This window comes from Dinoponera quadriceps, unplaced genomic scaffold (assembly GCF_001313825.1).
Source record: "Dinoponera quadriceps isolate SergipeBrazil2010 unplaced genomic scaffold, ASM131382v1 scaffold946, whole genome shotgun sequence".
Lineage (NCBI taxonomy): Eukaryota > Metazoa > Arthropoda > Insecta > Hymenoptera > Formicidae > Dinoponera > Dinoponera quadriceps.
In genome coordinates this window covers 788,692-812,021 of record NW_014555069.1, presented here as the reverse complement: position 1 = coordinate 812,021, position 23,330 = coordinate 788,692, and the positions used below count along the sequence as shown (strand labels likewise).

The 23,330-nt window shown below is 46.6% G+C and overlaps 1 protein-coding gene across 1 annotated transcript in view; it reads right to left on the bottom strand.

The window, feature by feature from the left end:
* Positions 1-23,330, bottom strand: part of LOC106742908 (transcription factor AP-2-epsilon) — a 74,399-nt gene that overhangs the window by 33,283 nt on the left and 17,786 nt on the right. The window contains exons 2-5 of the mRNA XM_014616264.1: positions 13,422-13,799; positions 3,463-3,511; positions 3,255-3,418; positions 2,572-2,623 (exon numbers count right to left, since the gene is read on the bottom strand). Coding sequence (XP_014471750.1) covers positions 2,572-2,623; positions 3,255-3,418; positions 3,463-3,511; positions 13,422-13,799 — 643 coding nt within the window. The remainder of the gene's footprint in view (positions 1-2,571; positions 2,624-3,254; positions 3,419-3,462; positions 3,512-13,421; positions 13,800-23,330) is intronic.

The following is a 23,330-nucleotide window of genomic DNA, read 5'->3' as shown; positions in this document are numbered from 1 at the left end:
GTAGGGCCGAGGGTTGTCGCGTAATATGTTTGTGGGCTGTACGTGGGCCCGGGGAAGTCGAGTTTCCTCCAACGTTTCCCGAGCGACGTCCGCTAAATCGCTGTATCGATGTACACCGGACATCGACGGCAAGTTATCGACGCTTATCAAATTCGTCACCGACTTTGGCATCCCCCTTAACACTCGTTTACTAGGATTTTCTACCATTTTCAACGTGACGTGCGACGAAACGCGTGAACAATACGATCCTTGCGCCAACTCGCTCTCCCCAGCCCGTGAAATTTGTGCAAGTAACTCCGGTTACAATATTAAGACTAGTTATAAGCTAATGTAACGCTAATGTAACGCCAGGTGTATCCAGACTCGCTCCCGTGCGCCGTTAGATGCAACATTTACGCGAATAGTAATGATCGCGGAACGTTGTCGTGAGCGTTCATCGTACGACCGGATACAGAGCGTTTCCATTCGCGCAGAATTGCACGCGGTAGAGACGGTAGGAGGATCATTCTCGTGAATATACGTTGCTTCACGATTTATTTATCAAGGGCGGATTGAAATAAATTGCATCGTCCACGGTTTCTAACTTAGCGTCTCGGGAGAAAGCGCGCGGCGCCTTTGACATTCTGTCGGCTCAAATGATACGAAAATTACTGCCATATTATTCGCCATGAATCATGCGGCATGATTTCATATTTAATTCATAAAGCGAGAGTCATTTTTTTTTCACTCAGATCCACCTCCTTCTCTCCGCACAGGTGTAAGCTCTACGAACGAACTCTTCTCGAAAGAGAGAGAGAGAGAGAGAAAGAGAGACCTCCCCGTTGGTCCGCTGATTGGACACGATCGATCTAGCTTGAGCGTGATACTTTCGCAAGACGGCTGGCCGCGATTCAATCTCGCATTGACACGCCGACGAGAGGCGTATTCGCTCGCGGAATTGGACGTGTCGCAAGTTTCCTTATTAACCTGCCTCGACATCGCGATCCGCAATACATCCTCTTTCTCAGCGAGGCCCGGTGAACTCGATGGCGATTGCGTAATCGCGCATCGCCGGTCGCGCAGAATTCCACGAGATCGCCCGGATCGAAATTTTCGATTCTGCTTCGATGCTCTCAAGGATAGCTTGCTTCTACTTAAATTGCCTATAAACTAGCAAAAACTTACTGTGACGACACTAGTTAACTTCTTTCTTGAACATTTACTTCTGTAGACTTCATTTAAATGCAATCTCGAAATTATGGATGTCCTCGATATTTCGATTATTAAATTCAGATAAACTTTCAAAACGACCTATTTTGACGGCAGAAACGAAAATTTAAGAGAGATATTATCAAAATGAATGAATAAATAAAAAAAACATTCCTCAATGGTTTCATATCGGTGACGGATACTGTGAATATTCCGATACAAAAGCGTTGAAGAAAGTTTCGGACGGGGGGGAATCGATGGACTCCTGCCCGATGGATAATGAGAATGAACTTTTAATCGCGTAATCGTGTAACCGAACGCTGTGAATCCGAATCACCTGTTCTCGGCGAGATAACGCCCCGGCCACGAGTCTCGCCGTTGTACGTTTACATTCCGCTGAGTAATCTCATCGTCGCGAGTTTTACGCCGCGCGGTGCGTAATCCCATTACGCTGAGGAGCTAACCTCTCCCCCAAAAAGGAAGCCGAGACTGAAACTCAACCGTGTGTGTGTGTGTGTGTGTTAACCAGCGGATAATTTAGCGACTCGCGCGATGCGCTCCGATAGGGAACCCCGTATGTAGGTCTGGGCGATCGCTATCGCGAGCCATCGATATCGCGAGAGGAGCGACGCTCGCATAATAAGAGCGCACCGGTGCGTCACTTTTACGGGCGAGAACGCGCATCCTTAAACTTATTCCCGCGGAAGGTTAAAAGTCCGCTTCGTTGCTCCTGACGCGCCGTGTAGAAAAAGGGAGATAAATTCCAATTAAGGACGACAAGAGCGAGTGAGAGAGGGAGGGAGAGGAGAGGAAAGTCGCGACCCCGTTGCGACTACTTTATATTTCCGGTTGCGCAGTGACCGTTTTATATCGGGATTATGCCGCAGCCCCCGCTATTTCGCACAGGCGCGCGTATTTATCGGCGTTGCGCGCTCGCGTTTTACGCGCGTGCAACGCGCGTAAATTCAGCCGCGGAATAAATTCCGAATCGAACGATCTCGGCCGCGCGCCGGTGGAGACATTGTACGCCCGGCCCTCTCTGTGTTACGCGGCGCGCGATGCTCTCGCGGCCGTCGAAATTCGAGGAAAAGTTCCCGCAGCTGAATATGCAGGAAGAAATTAGTATCCATTTGTAGAATTTGAAGAATATTCCCGCCGAATGATTTTGTCCTTAGGACACTCTCATTTGCTCTTGGAACGAAATCATGTTTTCCTACACTCGATTTTTGCCTTTTCGAAAGCCTATTTTCTGTTAACACGTGGAGGAAGAGTGACACAGCCGGTCGAGCTTGTAATTTAAGAGTTAACCTTTTTACCGACAGAGAGCGATCGCACTTTAACATAACAGAGACATGATATATGTTACGCAGTACAATTACTCACTTTTTAACAGCGGCAGGTCGTTCATGAACCCTCCATCGTCCACGTTTGTGTTCTGAAAAGCGGAAAATAATTCGCATTAACGTCTAATAGTGAGCTTCGCGTGTAACTGTACTTTCCCTCCTTTTATTTTTGAAGGAGAATTTTTTCGCGGGGAAAGTTCAGTAGCTTTAATTCCGAGAAGTGAAATTTGACGCACATCTTTGACACATTGTAGCAGATTTCCGTGGTAAAGAATCTAAGAGCGGACGCGATAACGCGTTTGCTTCACCGCGGGGAATTCGCTGATACACAATATATCCTCAGCGCCGCTTTACATTAAACGGAAACTTTTGGCACGTACCTGCGAGAGAAGGAAAAATGTTTCTGACCGCGGCAAAGCGCGCGTGCTTCGCAACATAACGAGCGCGTCTGGCATTCTGTTTTAACCGATGCGCGCTCTGAAACTTCACATTTAACGCGACTGTTTCCGCTGTTTCGGAAGCGGATGGCGAGGTGGGAGAAAGAGAACGACGATCACGTTGCTCTCCCCTCGAGAAAAGTCCCCCGCCGTGGGAAATCATTTTGAATCTTCACTCGATCCCGTGGCGGACTTTCGAAGAGCGCGATGTTGCCGAAGAGAGTCGTCATCGTCGTAGGTATGATAATAGAGAAAATATGTTGCGATTACGTACATCGTCGCTCACCTGGGGGTCGTCAACGAGGCTGCTGTGCAGAACGAGGTCGGTTTGGTCGAGGCCCGGAGGCGGTAGGAGGGCATCAGGACGACGCACGGCGCCATACTCGACGCCCCTTCCACCTCCACCGCCTCCGCCACCGCCGCCGCCCCCGCCGCCGCCACCCCCGCCGCTGCTGCGTCCGCCGTCGTATGGNCGCCCCCGCCGCCGCCCCCCCCGCCGCTGCTGCGTCCGCCGTCGTATGGGAACGACGCGTGCATGTTCGTCTGAAATCAGAAGCGACGTCCTAATCAGCGTGATATCGCCTTTCCCACGCGGTCCCACTCATTCCGGCACACCGTCGCCTCGCTAAAAGGCCGGAGTAATTCTTGCGGAAGGTTAACCAAATCGGACGATAAATACGCGTTTGTGAGAAATGATTTTGCACAAACGAAAGAGAGAGTTGAAACAACACCGAAATTGTGCCGACGGGCCAGTTGGTTCGCCGCACGTACAGTCCTGAAGTTGAATTTTGTCAATTCTGTTCAAGTTGTTCCGACGGACCTCTTTTTAACAGCCCGTAACATATCTAAACTGCAATGCTTAACTAATAAATGAATAATTAACGATGATTAAATGGCTGCCTTCCGGTAGTCGAAGAGCAACGTATTCTTATCTTTAAGACACCCTCTCTCGTCTCTGATCATTTACTGAACTCTTGGGCACATCAGCGAACGGGAACTGCTATTTTCCGAGATTCAGCGCCAACCCTTCCACCCGGTCGCCGCCACCGTTACCGGTCCCGTGCTTACTTACTCACTTGCGTTTAAATTTATTGAACTTTCGCGTCGCAATCCCTCTAATATTACTTGACCTTTCGCGGCAGACGAAGCACGACGTACCTGCGCGCTCGCGTAAACGACGATGCAGACGGCGGTTTTGCTGAAAACCTCGCGTCCGGTCGTTGCGCGCACGTATCTCCTTATCCTACATCTAATTCGATACCCGTAGCAAACGTTAATTTAGTATTGCGGTGAGCTATACAGCGCGGTGATAGGTGGTAAATAGGTAAAGGCCGGAGGTCGGTAACGAAGTAAAAGGTTGCTGTCCACGGGAGAAAAATTGCCTCGATTACCGGTATAACGGATCCGTGACGGTCAGGAATCCTCGGTATCCTGCCAGGGCAAGATATGAGAGAGAGAGATAGAGAGAGAGAGAGAGGGATTTTGTACTATATTTAGGATGATAATGAGGGGAACACGGTGAGTCATAACCAAGTGCTGTCATTAACGAAGAAGCATCATCCGCAATTAGTCGTTAGGCACTGACGCGTATTTATCACACACCTATTGAATATTTACATTCCTGTTCACATTTATCATAGAACCGATGTGCAACGATATTTCTCGAGCGGACGCGCAATAATCGCAAGGAAAAAACAATTTCTTCGATGTCGAACTGAATTTTCTTTGCGAATCAGACGAAAACTCGTTATCGCGACGGTGCAACAGTGTTTTTTTTACATTACGGAGCCGCAAGGATGCCGGCAGGAATTCTTTCGCTATAAAAGTCCTCTTATGTCATCGATAAAGACGAATAAGCCGCCGCCGCTGACGACGACGACGAGAAGCTTTAATGAGTCCCTCGTGCTCGTGATTACTCGCGTTACTCTCCGGATAAACACAGGCGATCGTACTTGAAGGAAAAACTTGCAGGAAAAACAATCCCGTTAGCGTAACTGAATTTTCTGTTGCCTGGGAAGAACAGGGGCACGGACGGAAAACTCGGTCGCGGCATCGGAAAGATTCCTACAGAAGATTTCTGCACACGCGGGAAAAAAGAGTTTGATTAAATCTACCCGACGATGAACAAACCAAATGCGTTTCGGTTAAAGGAAATAGAATGTCTAGTTGTAAGAACCGAATTTAGTTCATGATAACTAGAAATTCCGTTTTCAATCAACGCGTTTGGTTCGTCCATTCTCAGATAAATTCTACGGAACTCTTGATCCCGTGCAGTCGATTGCTTTCAATTATCTCGATCGAGTTTTCATGCACACGAATGTTCTCGGCTGCGGTAACAGAGGTATTATTTCTCGTCGCTGAACTTCCGTTTCATCCCTATTCAATGGCAGAAATGGAAATTCTTTTCCACGCGAAGATGCTTCGGAAGTCGCGCGCCACCCCCCGAAGCGACGATCGGCGAGCGTAGAAACGACGATCAATCGAGAGATCTCCGCGCGGAATAATGAAAGAGGCGGGGAAACGTTCGGCGGATGATAGCATAAGAATGAATTTTCTCACGTAAGCACATATAAATGTGACGAACGAACGCACGTAAGCGATACGGGAAACGATAAGCGGGCGAACGATAGTGAGACCGAGCTTTCTGAGTCTTCTGAGAAACCGCGAACAAGACGGATGTATGCTCGGAATCTTAATCACGGCCGCCGGCGGAAAAACTGGCGATTTTATCCAGACTGCGAGTCGCGCTCGTGTGTCGCAAATACGGTTATATTACACGAGCCCTTGCCCATTATTGTTCTGCATCCTTCTCGCGCGCGTTCGCGGAAGAAATCGCCCGAGCGAGTTTCTCCGATTTCTTCGTTAGATTGTTCCCGTCCGTTGTTCTCCTCCGTCGCTTAGATCGTTTAGATCGACGTGCGACATATATACATACATGTGTGTGCATGTGTACATTCATACGTACGTAACGGGGCAAGGAAAAAGAGCTCTCGCGCGAACGGTATTCTGAATTCTCCCGATGAGAGGGACGATCGGCATTTCTCGGCCGCTGACGGTTCCGCGTATTCCGCTTTCGATTCCCGCTCGTGTCCTAATTATGTCCACGGCCGGTCATTGAGCGATTTCGCGCCCGCTTTTCTTTCCCTCTCCTCCTGCGAAGGGCCAAACCGCCCATTTTAACTGTCATAAGAGGAGGCATATTCTCGATATCGCTTTTACCGTCCGTGCCCGCGAGAACGAGGCTCTGTGCGATCGATTCATCATCCTATCGCGCGAGAAACGCGCCGCGTTCCGATTAGCAAATACACCTAATGAGCGAGATATGATCGATAGCGACGCTACTTGGCGCGTTCTCGCGATGGAGAATCGTTCGGCAGATGCGGGGGAAACAGAGAAAGAGCGTTAAGGTAATGACTGTCCGAACTCGTGCGTCGTGATTAGGAGGTCGAAAATTATACGTTTTGTCGCATAACGCCTCTGCCATCGCCGTGGAACTCGGGGCGCTTTCACGGGAACGTAAAAAAAAGAAAGGCACAACGCTAATTAACGTGTCTGCCGAGACCGCTTTCTGGGGTTATTGACGAGTCCGCCGATTGGATATGTGTACACACGCATTGATAGGCGAGCAGCGCGCCATGTCGACTAATGAGATGAAATGTGATCGCCTTTCTCTCGTTAAACGCTCTCCGCTAAAATAAAATCACGTGTACAGCCGGCGCGGTAACGTCGATACTGATAAATGACGGCGTGTATCGGCCGGCGCAACGGGACGAGACGGACGAGCGTTAATACGCGCACGCCTGCATTCTTGCATCGCGGCGATATATCTCTCATTATGTAATTTCGTCCTGTGTTGTCGTGCCGCGCCAAACTGCGCTCGTAAAACGTATTATTTACGTCGCCTGCGAGTGTAAACCGCGCAAGACGCGTCGCGAGCGCATCAATCGTGTACATTTTATCTCGTCAATGTGAAAATATAATATTCCGTTAATTAAAAAGTTACCCAAGTAGGAAATAACTGCGGGTGAGATACCGCCTCGGTACCGATCTTTAATGAACAGTACCAGATATTTGATACTGATATGTACTTCCCGGAGAGAAAAGTATTTAGAATTTATAACTACAATCATCATGGTGAAAGGATTACAATCCGGAGAACTATTTCTCTACCCAGTCGGAAATATAGAGTTCATTCGACGTCGAATCAACGCCAAAAATCCAACGTCGAAATTTAAGTCGATTCGAAGATATATAAACCAGTCTTCGACTGTAATTTCAACATCGTTTCAACATTGTTTGGAAACAATTTATTAATCGCGTCTCAAAAGAAGAAAAGATTTGCAGGCTAAAACTTACTTTTGACAAGGTATAATTTGCAGTAGAATTGGAAGATAGAAATGTATTTATAATCCATATTTTAGCACTGAGTTGATACTTCGCCAGTCTCCAGTACTGGCCGAATGTATACGATTTCTCTACGTGGATACAGTTCAGAAAATACTTTTTCCTTTAGTTGGACTGACACGAGAAAAGGAAAGCAAGAATATTTATGATACTATATTTGATTAGGCTGACAATAAGATGGTTTCATACAGCATTCTACGACAATAGAAGCCTTTTCGCCGGGAATAACCGGTCTTTACGGGTCATCTTCTTTAACATCGCTACCTTCGCGAGGCTTTCGCCAGCATGAATTAAACGTTCGAAGATTTTGCAGTTTGAAGCTTTACTCTATAAATTTATTGCGGTGAAATTTCACTCAAGATGAGTAAAAATTTACTCAAAGTGAGTTGTAGTAAGAGTAATAGAATGCACCGCATTCGCTCTTCAATTTCGTATAAAAATTTTTACCTGATGATTCGGACTGGAGAATTCACCCTATGCGTACGAGTGAAATGTCACTGGAATTCGAGTGACTCGGCTATTACTCTACTTTTCGAGTGGAATTTCATTCGAAGAAATTTTGAGAGCGAGACTAAGATACTCTCTAAATTTCTTCGAGTGAAATCTCATTCGAAAAGTAGAGTGACAGCCGAGTCACATTCGAATTCGAGTGATTTTTCTCTCGCGTAAAATGAATTATTATAATTATTACAATGATACAAGAACATTAAATATTTTTTCTCCGTGAAGAAGTCTACTCCAAGAAATTTAAAGAGTGAACAAAGAAATCTTGTGCATCGTGTCGAAACACAACACGCGCCCTTTGCGCCAAAAGCAACGCAAACTCACCCCAATCCACGATCCGCTTTTGTATCGCCCGCGCGGCCGATTAAAAAACCGACGCGCTCTTAACTCCTTCGTGCGGCGAAGGCGCGTCACTAAACGGCAGCGATTTCTCGAGTTGGAACCCCTTTAGCCGAAAACAGCCGTCACAAACGCTACTCTCTCGAGCATAAATGCGAGAACGCTGAAGGGGCGCGCGCTCGTTCGCTCGCTCGACGTACAGTGGGGCGCACAATGAAGCGCGAGGGGAGGACGGCATCACGACGGCAGCATCGCCGCCTTCGCGTTATCCTTTTCAAGGATAGAGCTATTGGGATCAGCCGATCCACTCGGTTGATTATTGGCATTGTAGTCCTCTTCCCGGAGCGCGCTCGTCTCGTCTATGTCGCGTTGAGGGTGAATCGAGAAACGAGCGGAGAAACCCGTAAAGCGCATTTTCCGGAAGTTGATATCTGACGACCCTCCGATACTTCCTCACAAAAAAAAGAAAGAAGAAGGAAAACGGTCCCATTCTTACATTAATCTCGGTAATTATTGAGGAAGTGCACTAAATTTCGTTCGAAAGCGTACTTCAAGCGCGTTAATTTGCCGCTGTTGTTGTCTCTTTCTTGTCTCTTTCTATTCTTTTTGCAATAACGAAATTTTCCGTGATATATAAAACGCGATTTACTAATAACACAAGACGCGAGATTGCTCACCCTTCGGGGATACCTCTGGCATCATCTTAGGCATCGCACTGCTTAGCATATTTGCTTCAAAGCAAACGTCCGTGGCATCCTCCCCGAGGGAATGCCAAAGGTCAGCCCGAAATTTAATAAGTAAATTACTTAACGGGGTGCGGGGAAGCGAGCGAAGCGTCGTCGCAGGGGGAGTTTATTTCGCGGATACACTACGGAATGTTGCGAAATTGTCAAATTCGCGCGGAAACGCGGCTTGCAAAACAAAAGAAAACACGCACAAATAGAGGGGAAAACACCAAAACTGCAGACATAGGCATGATAAACCGACATACTCATGTTTCTCGGCTGTAAAATACTAAATTCTGTCGGACAGAACATGAATTTCGCCCGTTGTGTTGCAACAGTTGGAGCTCAAGTGGCAGTTTCTATTTACAAGCGTGTTCGCTCGTGTTATTAGCGTCGTTTGATTTTCCCTTGTGAAAATTAAAGCAACAAATCCGCGAGAAGCAACTTATTTGACAATGCTTTTTCAGAACTTTTAATTTATATTTTTCTGATAATTTCCTGTAGGTATCATGGGTATGTTTTAGAGTCTAATTTCTAGGAGCGTGAATCCTCAAACATCCTTAAAAGTAATTATTTGCAAGAAATAATAATAACTTACACAACACTATCATGTATTTTGGCGATGGTTTACATTCACGCAAATTTTAATTTTACACCTTCGACAGAGTGTTAGAGCTCGAAAACAAAATGGTCAATTTTCTTTCATCCGCATAGCAAACTAGTGACTGCAAAAAGTAGAAGTAAAGGAAACAGACCGATTAAACCTGTCGCGTCGATTGAATCGCGACGATCGAGTCGCGTTATCGATTTCACTTTATTACCCACTCAATTCCGCAAAGAAAAAAAAAAAGGAATCACGCATTCAGCCGACATCGTTTGACGTTCACTGTAAGGAAGAAAAAAACGCGAGAACAGACTTAGCGATGAGAAAGAGAGGGGGAAGAAAGAGAAGTAGAAAAAGGGAGACGCGCGCGTGCGTGAACGCGGGACGGGACGAAACGTTAGTGCGAGGTTGCATCGCGGTGATCACGTTACCATTTACATCTAATTACGAGCGCTCATTAATCGAACGATCTCGCGGCGGGATCTATGACCCTAATGGCACGCTACGAGACACAAGTCAAACCGAGATAATCGCGGCGGCGACGGTGTGTACTAAAAGCACAGAACGTCGACGACGCCCCCGATTATGGCGACGCGGGAAATTTCGCTCGGCAAATTGTCGCCGCGGCGATGCCGATCTAGTCTACTGGTATTAACGACGACGAGAGATGGTGGATGGAAGCGCGGCGGAGCATTCGGAGGATTCGCGCAGACGCGACGACTGCGACGAGGACGACGCGTAGTACCTTAAACGTTCAAGTTTCCCTAACTATGGCGAACTATGCGAAAGACGGCGGTGTGTAGTTTCCGGGGGGAAGAGAGCCTGGTGGAAAGCCCGACGAGAGACTTCGTGTCTTGCCTCCGAGCGGATCCGAAAGTCACGTCTTACGACGAGCATGAAGTAACCGTGGATCCTCCTCGCATTCCCCGTCGTTAAGCCCCGCTGCTGGATTTCCCGCGATAAACCGCGCGCGCTATTTATTGTCGTCTATCTGTCGCAAGCAAGCAGCGCGTTTATCTGCGCGGTTTCATCGCTCCGACGACGATGACTCTCTCTCTCTCTCCCTCTTCACAATGTCTCCGCAGAAATTTGGAAAGATTTGCTCAGATACTCCGCGTAGATCAGGAAGTCGAAACTTCTTCCGTAAAATCCGGTTGTTCGATAAGTTCGCAAGGATTTTAGCGAGAAACTCAAAGCCGAGATGCTTCCATAATCGGACGCAATATTGATTCTTTTCGTTTCTTTCGATGACTTTCGTCCGTCAGGTTCTCGTCAATCTTGAATGACAGGGGCTATTTCCGCGAGGGGAAGAGAAAGGGGAAGAAAAGAGAGATAGGTAAGATGAGACTACCGAGATATCGCGGATACTACTCATCTGCCCGGATTAAATCGAAATCCCCTTTATCTGCTTACGAGATCATGCTCGCTATAATTTCGCGACCTAACCGGACTCTCCGCGATGCTACTTATTAATTGATTGAAGGTTGCAGATTGAAGCAACAACGGCTCAGCGAATGATCAATTATGCGCGCGATAAACTTGTTTACGAACGAGTAGTGACATCCCCTGAATGCCGATCCTCGCGATCGTCCGCTACATAGCGATATCATGCATAATACGCGCATAATTAAATCGTTCGCGTGACGTAATCTCTTTGTCCTTCTTTTTTTTTTCGTGCTGTTTGACGTTATCGATCACCTCGTTACCTCCTTTCGCCTCTCGCCCTGCCTCTGCCTTGTATTGCGTCTGCGTTGCGCAGACGGTTTTTTTTTTGAGAAAAACGACGTTAGAAAAAAGTAAGCTAACGATCAACCAGGAAGCGTCCACGGCTAAAGTTTCCATTGGCGTTATTTAAAAATACACACAACGTTCCAGTAAATTACGGTTTAGCATTGTAAACTGAATCCCATCAAAATTTTCATAGCCTCTTTCAGTAATTCAACTATATCTTCTTCCAGTTTTAACCCGAGAAATAATAGTAGTATTATTTATATAAAGTTATTATTAATGACACTATAACGGTATCGTGCACCTTCAGTCGTCACATGGGATGGCAGAAAATAATCACAGTCGTCGGTAAAACGCAACTCGCGCACACGGCAATTGGAAGCCTGCATATGCTCTCTTTCCGTCTCTCTCTCTCTCTCTCTCTTCCTCCGGACAGATGCTCTTCGCGAACGAACCGCTCTCCTCCGTTCCGCTCGCTCGTCTCGGAAGTGTGCGAAAAATGGACGAGCCCCGGCTTCGTCAAAAACGCATCCGTCGCGCACGTGTCGAATTTCGTCGAACGTATTTTCCTTCTTTTCTCCCGGCGCGCCGCACGTCACACGACACCTTTTCGGTACCGAGCGGTAATCCGGATAGAAATGACGGTGGTAGCGTATGCCGATGCGATAATTACGGTGGTGTTTCCTCGTGAATGCCGAGGGAGCAAGGTGGACCACAAATACCATTGCTATAATGGTTATTAGAGTTCTAAAGAGAGAGATCGACCGACGTTTGGGTATAATATTGCGCACCGTAACGCCGGCGAATTGTGCATAAAATCGATCTCGCGAGCGCTGGCGACGAGTTCCTCTGCTCGCCGCTCACAACTACGCGCGCACCACTTATATTATTTCGAACCCTCTCCTTTTCTCTCGCAGGCTCTCCGGGAATCTCGCGGTAGAAACAAAAGAACTGGGACATTCAGTATATAATACACCCTTTGTAAATGATAGTCAACTTTCTCAGGGCTTGTATCCTTCTTCCCAGCGCGAAATAAATTTGTCCGTCTACCTATCTCTTTCACTGACGAATGCTCTCACGAGCGCCTTTCCAAGGTCGCACTTACTCCACGTAGGGCGGGCGCATTACACACTCCGCCGCACCGTGGCAAATGCAAATGTCGCGCGGCCGGCGCGTTCGCGAGAAAGATCAACGATCGCAATCACCGATGTCACGGGAGGACTTATTGGCCGCGATTCGTCTAATAGATCGATACCACCCGTTATTACACCTGGGCCGGGCGCGCTCGTCCTACAAATAACACGCCGGGTGGCGCGCTAATGAGGTACCGGGACCGAGCGACCGGCGCACGTGACCGGATCTCCGCGGCACCAGAGGTGCAACGAATACACCTATGCTTCCTCTTACCCGGGTCCGCGAAGAACGAGATCGTCAAACCATTCTACAACAATATGGTTGTAAGATCGTAAAACATTTCGCCGAAAGATCGTAGAATTTAAGAGAGGACTAATTTGTTTTGGACCGCAACGGGGCGCCGCGAGGTCCACGGGGTCGTTAGCGGCGACGATCGTCGTTTTAATTGACGACGCAGACTGAATATTACATGAATCGAGTTCTTGTCGCGCGCCCAAGGAATCTGGGCTCCTTAGCGCGCGCATTCTAAACAGCGCGTCTAGTCTCCACCTTGGATGTCTATTATTCACGATATGCAAATTTACGATGTTTACAATTTCTAATGCGCAGCTTGTAAAAGTCGGAAGCTCACAATCCCAAACGCGCTTTGATGTGACCCCCTTTTTCGCCCAATTATTTTCCTACCATCGATGAAATTTCGAGCACCCACGCACGCGACGCTGGATCTTTCTTCGGATGAAAACGCTTCGCATAACTTTCGAAATTAATTTGTTGCTAATTGATAAAATTTCTACACGACTACGTTTCAGTTTCGTCCATCTTTCACCGCTGATTCAATTTTACAGTTCATTCAATGACTACATTAAACACGTCCAACTCGATTGCAGTTTGCACGGCAAAATTTGCAATTTTTACCAATGAAAACGAACCAGTTGATGAGATTCAACTGTTATTATTACTAAGTCATTTCTCCGGGTGTGTTTTCGCCGAGTCGCTCGAAGCAAAATTCACTCACCACGTGGATGCCCTCGGCGTCTCTCCTGAGATCGCCGCTCCTCTGGCCGGCGGTGACGGCGGCGCTCAGGTGGTTGTAATGGTGCTGGTGCAGCGTGTTGAGCGTTTGCGTGTACGGATCGCCGACGAGGTAATCCAGGTGTTGCGGTTGGCCGAGGCTGGGGTGCTGAGGGCTGGCGGGCGCATGGTGGTGCGAGGGAAACGGGGGTGGAAAGTAAGGTGGTTGGAAGTCGGAGGCAGTCGGCAACGAGGCGCCCCCGTGGTGGGGCATACCGCCCCCGTTTCCGTTTCCCCGGTGTCCGTGGTGATGGGCACCGGAATAGGGCGACGAGTTTCCGCCGCCCAGCGAGGAAATGCCCCCATGACCAGTCAAACGGTCCTGTTAACAAGCGAACGATCAACTGCGTTATTATCGCACGGTAATCAATACAGGGCTAATTACGGCGAGGTGTTGCGATCAAATCGATTGATACGTTGGGCGGGGTAATTTGACGAAACTCCATCGTCGACATCTTCCATTTTTCCGACGCGTGACCCTTCGAGACGTACGACGATTAATTTTCACATTTACTCGTAAACAGCTAACTCCGAAGGACGGATGGAATCTCTCGTTGAGCCGCGATATTTAATCGAGGTATTTAACGAGCGAGGACGGGTTCCCGCGTTTTTGTCCCTACAGCTTGCTAAAATAATTTGTAATATCGCGTTAATTCTTGCTACCAGCAGAGCCCGAGTAGAGGTTAATCAATTAGCCGGGCTCGGGACGAAAGAAAACGAATCTCCTTTCATTCGCGAGTCCCGCCGCACGCGGTCCGCGCAAGAGGATTCGCTTCTCACGGCGGTAATTACAGAGCGTGCGCATCGAGATCCATCCGAGATAAGAGATACGTCACATGTGTTGCATCCGACGCGAAAGGGTTAAACATCGTGCATTAGTCGGCGAGCGCGTGGACCGAAAATTATACGGTAACGAACACAGTAACAGACGTAGCGCAACGCGCGCGGAAATTTCCTTTATCGATCAAAGCCACACGTGGATCGTGCAGGCGCAATCAGAGAACCAGTCAGTTTGCCGAAACTTCAGATAGCATTTCCAAGATGTAATACCCCGGCTACTCGCGTCGTATCATGAAATCTGCGCGCGCTATGTGTGTGTGTGTGTATTTTTAGATAGTTGATCCGTAACACTATTTTTCTGAAGATCCTTTTAAATGTCAATATTGAATATTGATGGAAATACCATCTACACGTCTGCAAAACGATTAATCGCTCGGAAACTAAGATACTCGCAACTAAAGTCGACGTTCTTATAACTAACTTATATCCTCGAAGTTAACGTCTTGTTTTTAATTTAATTCATTTTTAATTTCTTCTAAACTACATTTAGGATTTTAATGGGAAATTACTGTGATATTAAGGGCTAATATACAGGCATTATACAAACATTTCCGATTTGTTGACTGTTTTGAAAATATAGCCATGGGAAATTTGTAATTTATAATAATACTCGCAGTATATGTATGTGTACATATTATACATATTTAAATATTCATATATCACTTTCTATTATGTGTGCACCTCTATTAAATCAACTGATGTTAATAAATAAAGCATAAATAAGAAAAATAAAAAGTGAATAATATCTTCGTGCCTGTAATGTTGTGTATATATTTGTTTTAATTTTGTGCGCTCAAAAAATTAATATTCATTACTTAGGTAGTTAAATAAAGTTATGGAAAAGTACTTTTTTTTAATAAACAGTAAACTTAGAGATAAAAAGTCTTCTTCGTAAATTCATATCACCATTGAAAATGCGATACTTTACGGACCAACTGCCTTAACGACTTAAGGTAGCTCCTAGATTAATATTCCTCGTTGTACGATAACAAGGATCGAACGTTGATTATTACGGCGGCCGAAAGGGTGGAAACCATGCAAATCTCACGGTAATCGGCGCAAACAGCTCGCACAAGCGAGGCACAGGAGGAGGGTGTGCCGTACATGCTTCGTGGAATATAATACGCATAAGACGTTATATCGTCCGGGACAGTGCGATATCGCGTTCCACGATATCGCGATCGAATCAACCGATAACTCGATAAACCGAAGCGGTTGTTTTTAGAGAAAGCTGAATTACATTACGGCGGGGAAAATTTACAGTTACGATACGCGGCCGCGTTATCCCGCGATTTTTATCGGTCCGCCCCGGCTTCTTGCGCCGCACTTGAGACGATCGAACTTACGACATCGGGAAGATTAGTTCGCGGAAAATTGGTGCGAGTGAAGAAGACCCGACGGAAAAAGATCACTCGGAGAATCCTGCCCGTGGATGAACTCGTACCGCCGGGAAGAGAACTTCGAGGTTTCTTTTACTTGTTTTAATAATAAATTATTATTCTCCACGTTGTTGGCAACTCTGATAGACGAGTTAATCGTCGATTAGCTTAATCGAAATTTGATAAGAGACACTAGCTTAATCGAAATTTGATAAGAGACACTAATTATCGATCTGCCTATCTTAGGCATTCTAAATATGTATCTATCTATCTATCTACCTAATTAAGCTCTCGACCCTATCTAATTAAGATTGCTTCAAAGCTCTAATTGCTCCTAATTAAGGGCCGGAGGGATGCCAAAATCGATAACAAACTTTCAACGTCAATGACGTAGAGACGATCCTTCAAATGTTATGTCACATAAATACGATCACGGCTACTTTTTTGGTATTTCTCATAAATATGCTACTTTTTTTGGTATTTCTCATGCATATAGATTTTGTGTAAATGTAAATGCGATATAAATCTGAATGTGAAGAATGTGTGCTATTCCACAGTTTTGCCATACCTAACGGAAAATCTAACCAAGGTATATAAAAATGTTTCCGCAAACTTTTCATATCTTTTTAGGCCTCGAAATTTAATGGAAAAAATAGAAGAATATTGTTTGAAATTTTCCTGATTGATTAGCTATTAAATTTTAGATTAGGTTAGATTTGGCACGAAATGAAAATATCCACTCTATAATACAGAGTGAAGAATTCATTCCGTAAGAGTGAGAAAGCACTCCGACTCGAATGGTCCTACGGTCACTTCATTTTTCAAATGGAATTTGACGAGTATGGTATGGTTTTCAGATACGGTATTCTCTGAGGTAAAAATTACCGTTATTTCTATCTCCTTCTAGAACATGCAAACATAAAGCAATATCCGAATTAGTTCGTCTTAGATTCGCGGCGATTTGTGTGCGAGGGCGATTCACCGGAGCGATCGGGGCACTCTTCTCGCGCGACCCGTCGAGAGATAGATAAACGCCGCTTAATCCGGGCCGCGTAATCTCGCGATGCGAGCTCTCGATTACACGGTATTACTCACGTAGATGGTATCGTCTCGAGTGTATCTGGATATCGGCGGAAAGGCCACCTCTGCCGCGGCGCGAGCCATTAGATCTCGCAGCGGGCCGCGATACGATCTCGGACGTCTCTATAAGCCGCGAAAGGGCCAACCGCTAGTTTTATCGCGCGTCGCGACCGTTGTTGTACACCTGTGTGTATGAGTGTGTGCATGAAAGGCGCGTGCGGCGCCGTCGAATTCCCGACAAATTTCTTGCCGGGAACAATCTGCACATATGCGAACGGGAACTCACCCTTCCGCAGAGAGCCGAATTCCTCGGGATTAGTTTAGATGACGATGAAAGCGGAAGATACGGAAAAAAATATCTAATAAGTAAATAATATTTATTCTGTACGGATGTTTACTTAAATCTAAATTCTTCTATTTAAATATAGAACAAATAATTGTTCTTTCACGTGAAAAAACTACAGACTTAAGAAAATATATTTTTCCTCATTTAAAAAAATTTCTTTCTTAGTGCAAAAATATGTATTTTCGCACAAATAAATATGTTATATCCAACAATTTTTTGTGTGTACTAATTTAACACTGCGTCCCTGATTTTAGTGTTCGAGCGATTTAAGTGGAATTCGCGGAGTAGCTGAGTTTGTTACGCAAACTGACATCCCCGTTTCAAACGCGGATTCTTACTAAATTACTCGGGCACTAAAATCGAGAATACATCGCGCAAAGATCCTCGCGGCATAAGAAGTCAATACGATACCGGCAACCGGGTGTGGCTAGAAATTTCGGAAACAATCCGCGAAAGAAACAATCTCTCCCGTAGCCGAGCTTTCACACTGAGATCGCTGTTTATAAGATTCGAGAAGGAGAAAGCGTCTCTCTTGCCACACGCGCGTACACGACATATATCCGCAATTAATAATCGATCAGCTATACCGCACATGACGAAATCGACTGATGGTCGATTAGGCGTAAATAATACCGGAGACAAGTAGGCATACTTTATCCGGCCACTTTCAATGGCCATTTCATTTGGCACAAACGCCTCAAGTGTAGTTCACGATCAGGATTTTATTGCGCTAGTTGTCAAGTTTAGCCACCTTGTCGAATGCAATAAAATAAGTATTCCGTTTTCACCGCCGCGAAATTCTGGCACAACCGATCGTTTTTGCCCGTCAAAATCTGAATGTTTTTCTACCACGCGTAGTTCTTACGTGCACGCCGGGTAATTAGAGTTTATCAAAGAGGAAAAGAGAGAAAGAGAGAAAGAAAGATATGAAATGTCGAAGCACACTTTAAATACCAGATATAAACGATGATGAAACGAACGAATCGGAGGCAAGTGTTCGCAAAAGGTAACGCGGAGCAGGCGTAGGGAAAAGAGATTAACGGCGATATGCCCTGAAGAAAGAGCACACAATAATTGCCGCTAACTTTGCATTAATATCAGTTAAAGTTTGACAGGGTAGCCATTAAACGCTGAATGGGCGCGCAATTAAAAATGCGTAACTGCCGTGTATCCGCGTAGTCGCCATAGTAAAAGAGGTAATTGCCGCATACATTTGCGCGCTTTGACCCATATTCGCGGCGACGGTCGCGCGTCGCAGTGCTATAACGACACATCGGCCATTTTTCGCGGACCGGCAACACGTAGAAGTGTGTGGACGCCGTGAAATCTCGTTTCCCGATCTCGAGCTCGTCAGGAGAGGTCAACGGGAAAATCGACGTTCAAGTGCGTTATAAGACACACCTGAGCGAAGACAAACCTAGTGCGTTCTACTTCGCGACATCGAGAAGTCGGACGTTGTCCGTCGCAATACACTCGGACCGGAGAATCGCCAAGAGAATTTATTAACAAAAGAAGAAGAAAGAAAAAAAAAACAAAAATTGTACGACACAAGAAAAAAAAGGCACGATCGGTGCCGCAAAAATCATATCAGATGTGCGCGAGAATTTTAGTTTCTAGCATGGAAAAAAAACTTGGTTCCTGCAATTGAATAGGGACGAGACGAAAATTCGGTGACATCTTAATTACTGCGACTGAGAACATTCAGCCACATCAAAGATCGGTGGAAACAAGTGAGAGCAATTGACCGAGTCGAAAGCTCCTACAGGAATCTTTCTGTTTCCGAATTTTCGTTTAGCACCCGGGTAACGGAAAATTCAGTTACGTAATTAACAAAGTTGTTTTTTCCGCATATCATTATACTTCCAGATAAAACTCAGTGATAAGAAATGAAACCTTGTTCTCTTAATTCGAATAAGTGAAAATATCGCTGATTGTATCAGTTTCACAATCATGTCATAATGTGGGGCTAGACCTAGCATTTAGCTAATTTAATCAGTTTTCAAGACACAATATTTCACACGATAATCAATGAGTATTCGTTAATTTTTAGCGGAAACACTACCATTTAGCTCTTCTGTTAAGTCCACTGATTCGTTCAGTGGAAATATTTCATGCAAGTCGCTATTACGCACCGCGTAGCAGAAATATGTACCCGATATAGTTACACAAACATATGTAACTTAGACCACCGGTGACTCTCTTAACTGCGTCTCAGTGATAATACACTTTAGAGAGCGGTGACAAGAAGCGGTATCTTTGTTACTTTGCGACTGGGGACGTTCGAGTAAACATTCCGCCGCACAAAACTCGGTTTTGGGACGCCGGAGAGCGATTGACCTCTCACAGGAATCTTTCCGCTCGCGCAATCGAGTTTTCGTCTGGTCCGGAGGCAACGGGAAATTCAGTTGCACCAATGGATTGTATCTTCTCCGTGCGACTACGAGGTGCGAACACTCGCGGAAGAAGACGAAAACTTGACTGCGCACAGAGGCAACGATGAATCGGTGGATATCGCACCTCGACCTCGATGACCGTCGTCATGTCGACGTGGGGCGCGTAGCACAGCGTCAGCTTGTCGGCTGTCGGCGCCTCCGTACGCGGCGGAAACATGCCTAGGACCTCCAGTTTGCCGGTGCAACGAGTGTCAAGGAACGCGCGCGAACCCGACGACGCGGTCAACACCGGCCGGGCTCAGAGAGGTCGCGTCACACTACTCGCGTATATACACCACTTGAAGCACTTAAGCAGGCGAACCACACACGTCACAAGCCGCGTATCGCGGAATCCCGTCCGGGCGTCGCGCGACGGACGCAGCGCCGTACACGTGCACGTCGAGGGCAGCGGGACAACACATCGAGTGCGCGTCAGGGAATTAGAGCTCTCTGGAGACGAGGAGGATCTCCGCGTCGCTGTCTTTCTCGGTCAGCACTATGATGGTGATGGGCGCGTAAACGCGAATTAAGCACCGACGCGAAGTCAAAAATTACGGATGCGCGAGAGAGAGACGCGCTGATCGTCGTGACTAGTTCGAGTCTCGCGCGCGGTCAATACGGCACCTTGTTCATCCATCACTACCGGAGCTCGCAGGAACATGCGACAGTCTTTCACGGCGTTCCTTCTCCCCCCTTCTCTCTCTCTCTCTCTCCAATCGACCTATTCCCCCGAGCCTCTTTAGAAGACGCACTCTCTCGGTGCGAGAGACCGACCTCCGCGCCGACACGTGCCCTCGCACGCGGTTTCCGATCGCGACTTATTCCACGATCGGTGCTCCCATCACCGTCTCATTCCGATTCTCCTCGAGGAAGGCCACGAGGAGGAGGAGGAAACTCTGGAGGAGTGGAACAGCTGATCGGGTGTCGTGTCGCGGCCGGCCGACCGACTGAGCGACGAGAGGACGTCGAGGGCGACGATGACGCGTACGAAAGTGCACCCGACAGCCGTATGGCCGCGGAGAAACGAACGAAACGGGAGGTGCTACGGTGTGCTCTTACCGCGGAGCTGCTGCTGCTGCTGCTGCTACTACTACCACCACCACCACCTTAGTACGCTGCCCTACCATTCGACAGGCAAGACCGGGTGTCCCAGCGGAGAGCGACAGAGAGAAAGCGGAAGGAGCGAGCGGGAGAAGAGAAGGCGCGCCCGAGGTGGAGCGGCGGGAGCCCTCGTTTGTGCACGCGTACCCCGACGACGAGACCGAAAATTTCGCCCCGGGATACGCGCCACCACGTGCAGCTAGACCTAGCACCGGCCGCGTGCCCCACCACGGGTACGATGGACGCGCGATGGGACGTCCCACGGTCGAGCGAATAGGAGTGATAGTCCGCGCGCGCGGGTGCCGTACGACGCTCGCCGACGCTCGCCGAGTCGCCCGCCGACGTCTGCCGCGCGCTTCTCGTGCTCATTCGCTCGCTAGCTCGCTCCTCGATCTTATGTAGGGATGATGCTCGACTGTACAGGGGTGGGCGTCTCGGGAGTAGTCGGCGCAGGAAGAAACGCAGGCGAGATTTGAAGCGGTCGAGTCGAGAAGATCGGTCGCGTGCTCGAGAATTTTTTGCACGATCTTTCGGAAATCCTCCGTCGAGTGATACGCCGCTTTCGAAAAGCTGAGTGACAGTCGAGTGAATATCTCCGATCCGAATGAAACGTTTACTCGTACGAGTCCATTCCGAGTTCATTTATTCTTGTGACTCCGAGTGATGTCACTGATATTGGTGAAATATATTTTACTGGCTTAATCCGCGCGAAATATTATCACTGATTTGCTTTAAGAGAGTATGAATTAATGATCCACTCTGAGTTCATTCACTCGGTGATCCCGAGTGTCGATATTTTCACCGTCGCCTCGAGCGAATTCGAATTTTGAATGAGATTTCACTCGAAGAAATTTAAGGGATAGTCTTACTTTCTTGATCATTTTCGGGTGTGAATGGCCTAATCGCTTGTTGCTCGAGGGATTAATGTTTACTTTTTCTGACAGCCGTGTAATTTGATGATGTCTTTCTGACGCCACTTTCCAAAGTGGAGTCAGTGTATTACTGAAAAACAGTGCAGTTATAAATATAATGCTGCAATCAGTAAAACCCCGTTGAAAGTATCTAAAGTAAAGAAATCAGTAAATACTACAGATTTTGCAATGGTATCTTTCCGAGTAAGAATGTGTCTAGTAACTTAAGTCGAAAGCTAGTAGCTAGTAGCTAGTACAGGCTACATTAGATTTTCTGACGTTATGACTTTTCATCTTGTAACTGTAATATATATGTCTCTTATTTAATCGTCAATTGACTTACTTGTTTAGCCATTATTCAGCCATTGGAAGAGGTGAGCGTTACATTACTGGCTAGTAACGACGTAGTAACGACGAGACGCAAATTTACTACCTCGTCGTTAAACATCCACGAGGTTCAATTTCTGCTAAGGATACTTTCACTAATCAAAATGCAAGACTACAAGGAGGAGCCAAGTGGGAGTGTTTTCATACGGGGAAGAATAATTTTTACAATAAACTTTTTGTCGTAGCAAATGAATAAATATATACAGGGTGTCGTTGATTTTTGAAGTCATTTTATAAAGAAAAATTCATATAAACATATATATTCATTTCTTTATAAAATGATCTCCGAAATCAACTCCTAAAATATTGGACGGTGTTTAAGAAATATTCTGTATATTTGTTGAACAGCATAAAAATTCACTGTCCCTCTGAATGATTTTTCTCCGTGCAGCGAGTAATTCTTGATATCAATGAAATATGCTTCACTGATTTGCTTTAAGAGAGTACGCTTTTGACAATCAGCTGTGCGGGGTAATAACGTTTGATGATCTCCGCGGTGAAGTGGCAGATTCTAACGCGGATTCCACTTATTCGCTCCACGTCGTTGTTCGTAATTCTCCGGTGCATTCGTCACTCGTCAGTTGCGTGATATTCTCGAATTTCACGTGTTTCTTTTTCATCACGGGACTCGACGTCGTCGCCGTCACCGGCGGGGATTTATTCCGCGTTACTACCGCGGGGCTGAAGACACCGAGGCGGTTTCGAGTTCTCAAACTTGTCGAGGTTGTCCCGCGAGTTCTCTGTCGCTCGTTCCGACCAGATTAGCGACTTCGTGACTCGCGTTTGCTTAATTTCTACGCGCGCGTGTGCGAGCACGTCGTTCCATTATTTCACGTGATGGCTCATTAAGACACCGTTTCCTCATCTAATGACGAACATCCACTATAACGAGACGACGTGTTGTTGTACAATATCGCGATGACCGAGGGATAACGCAAGTCGAAGCGCCGGACGGGAAATCTCATTGCTCTTTTCCTTTTTTCTACTGCCGTTCTCCCTACTGCACTGAGAGAAATTCCATTAATATTATAATCATTTTCGACCAGGTCATTAGATTGTAATGACTAACTATAGTAACGCTTACTAGAAAAATGGTTCTCCCGATTATAATTCTTTCACTTATGCGATTATGGTCTCAAAATATCAAAAATTTGCTTCCCAGTGTCTCTCGTTCAAACGCTTCTCTTTCTCTCGCTCGCTACAAATTCACGCTAATGTTTCCCGGTTACTAAATTACCTTGCGCCGACAATATACGGCTCACGTGAGATAGGCTCAGATAAGGACTCTCATTCATAGGCGTATCCGCGCAACGATAGAGAAAGAGAGGGGAGAAAAGACTGAAAAAGGGGAAGAATGAGCAGAAGGGATAGAGTAAA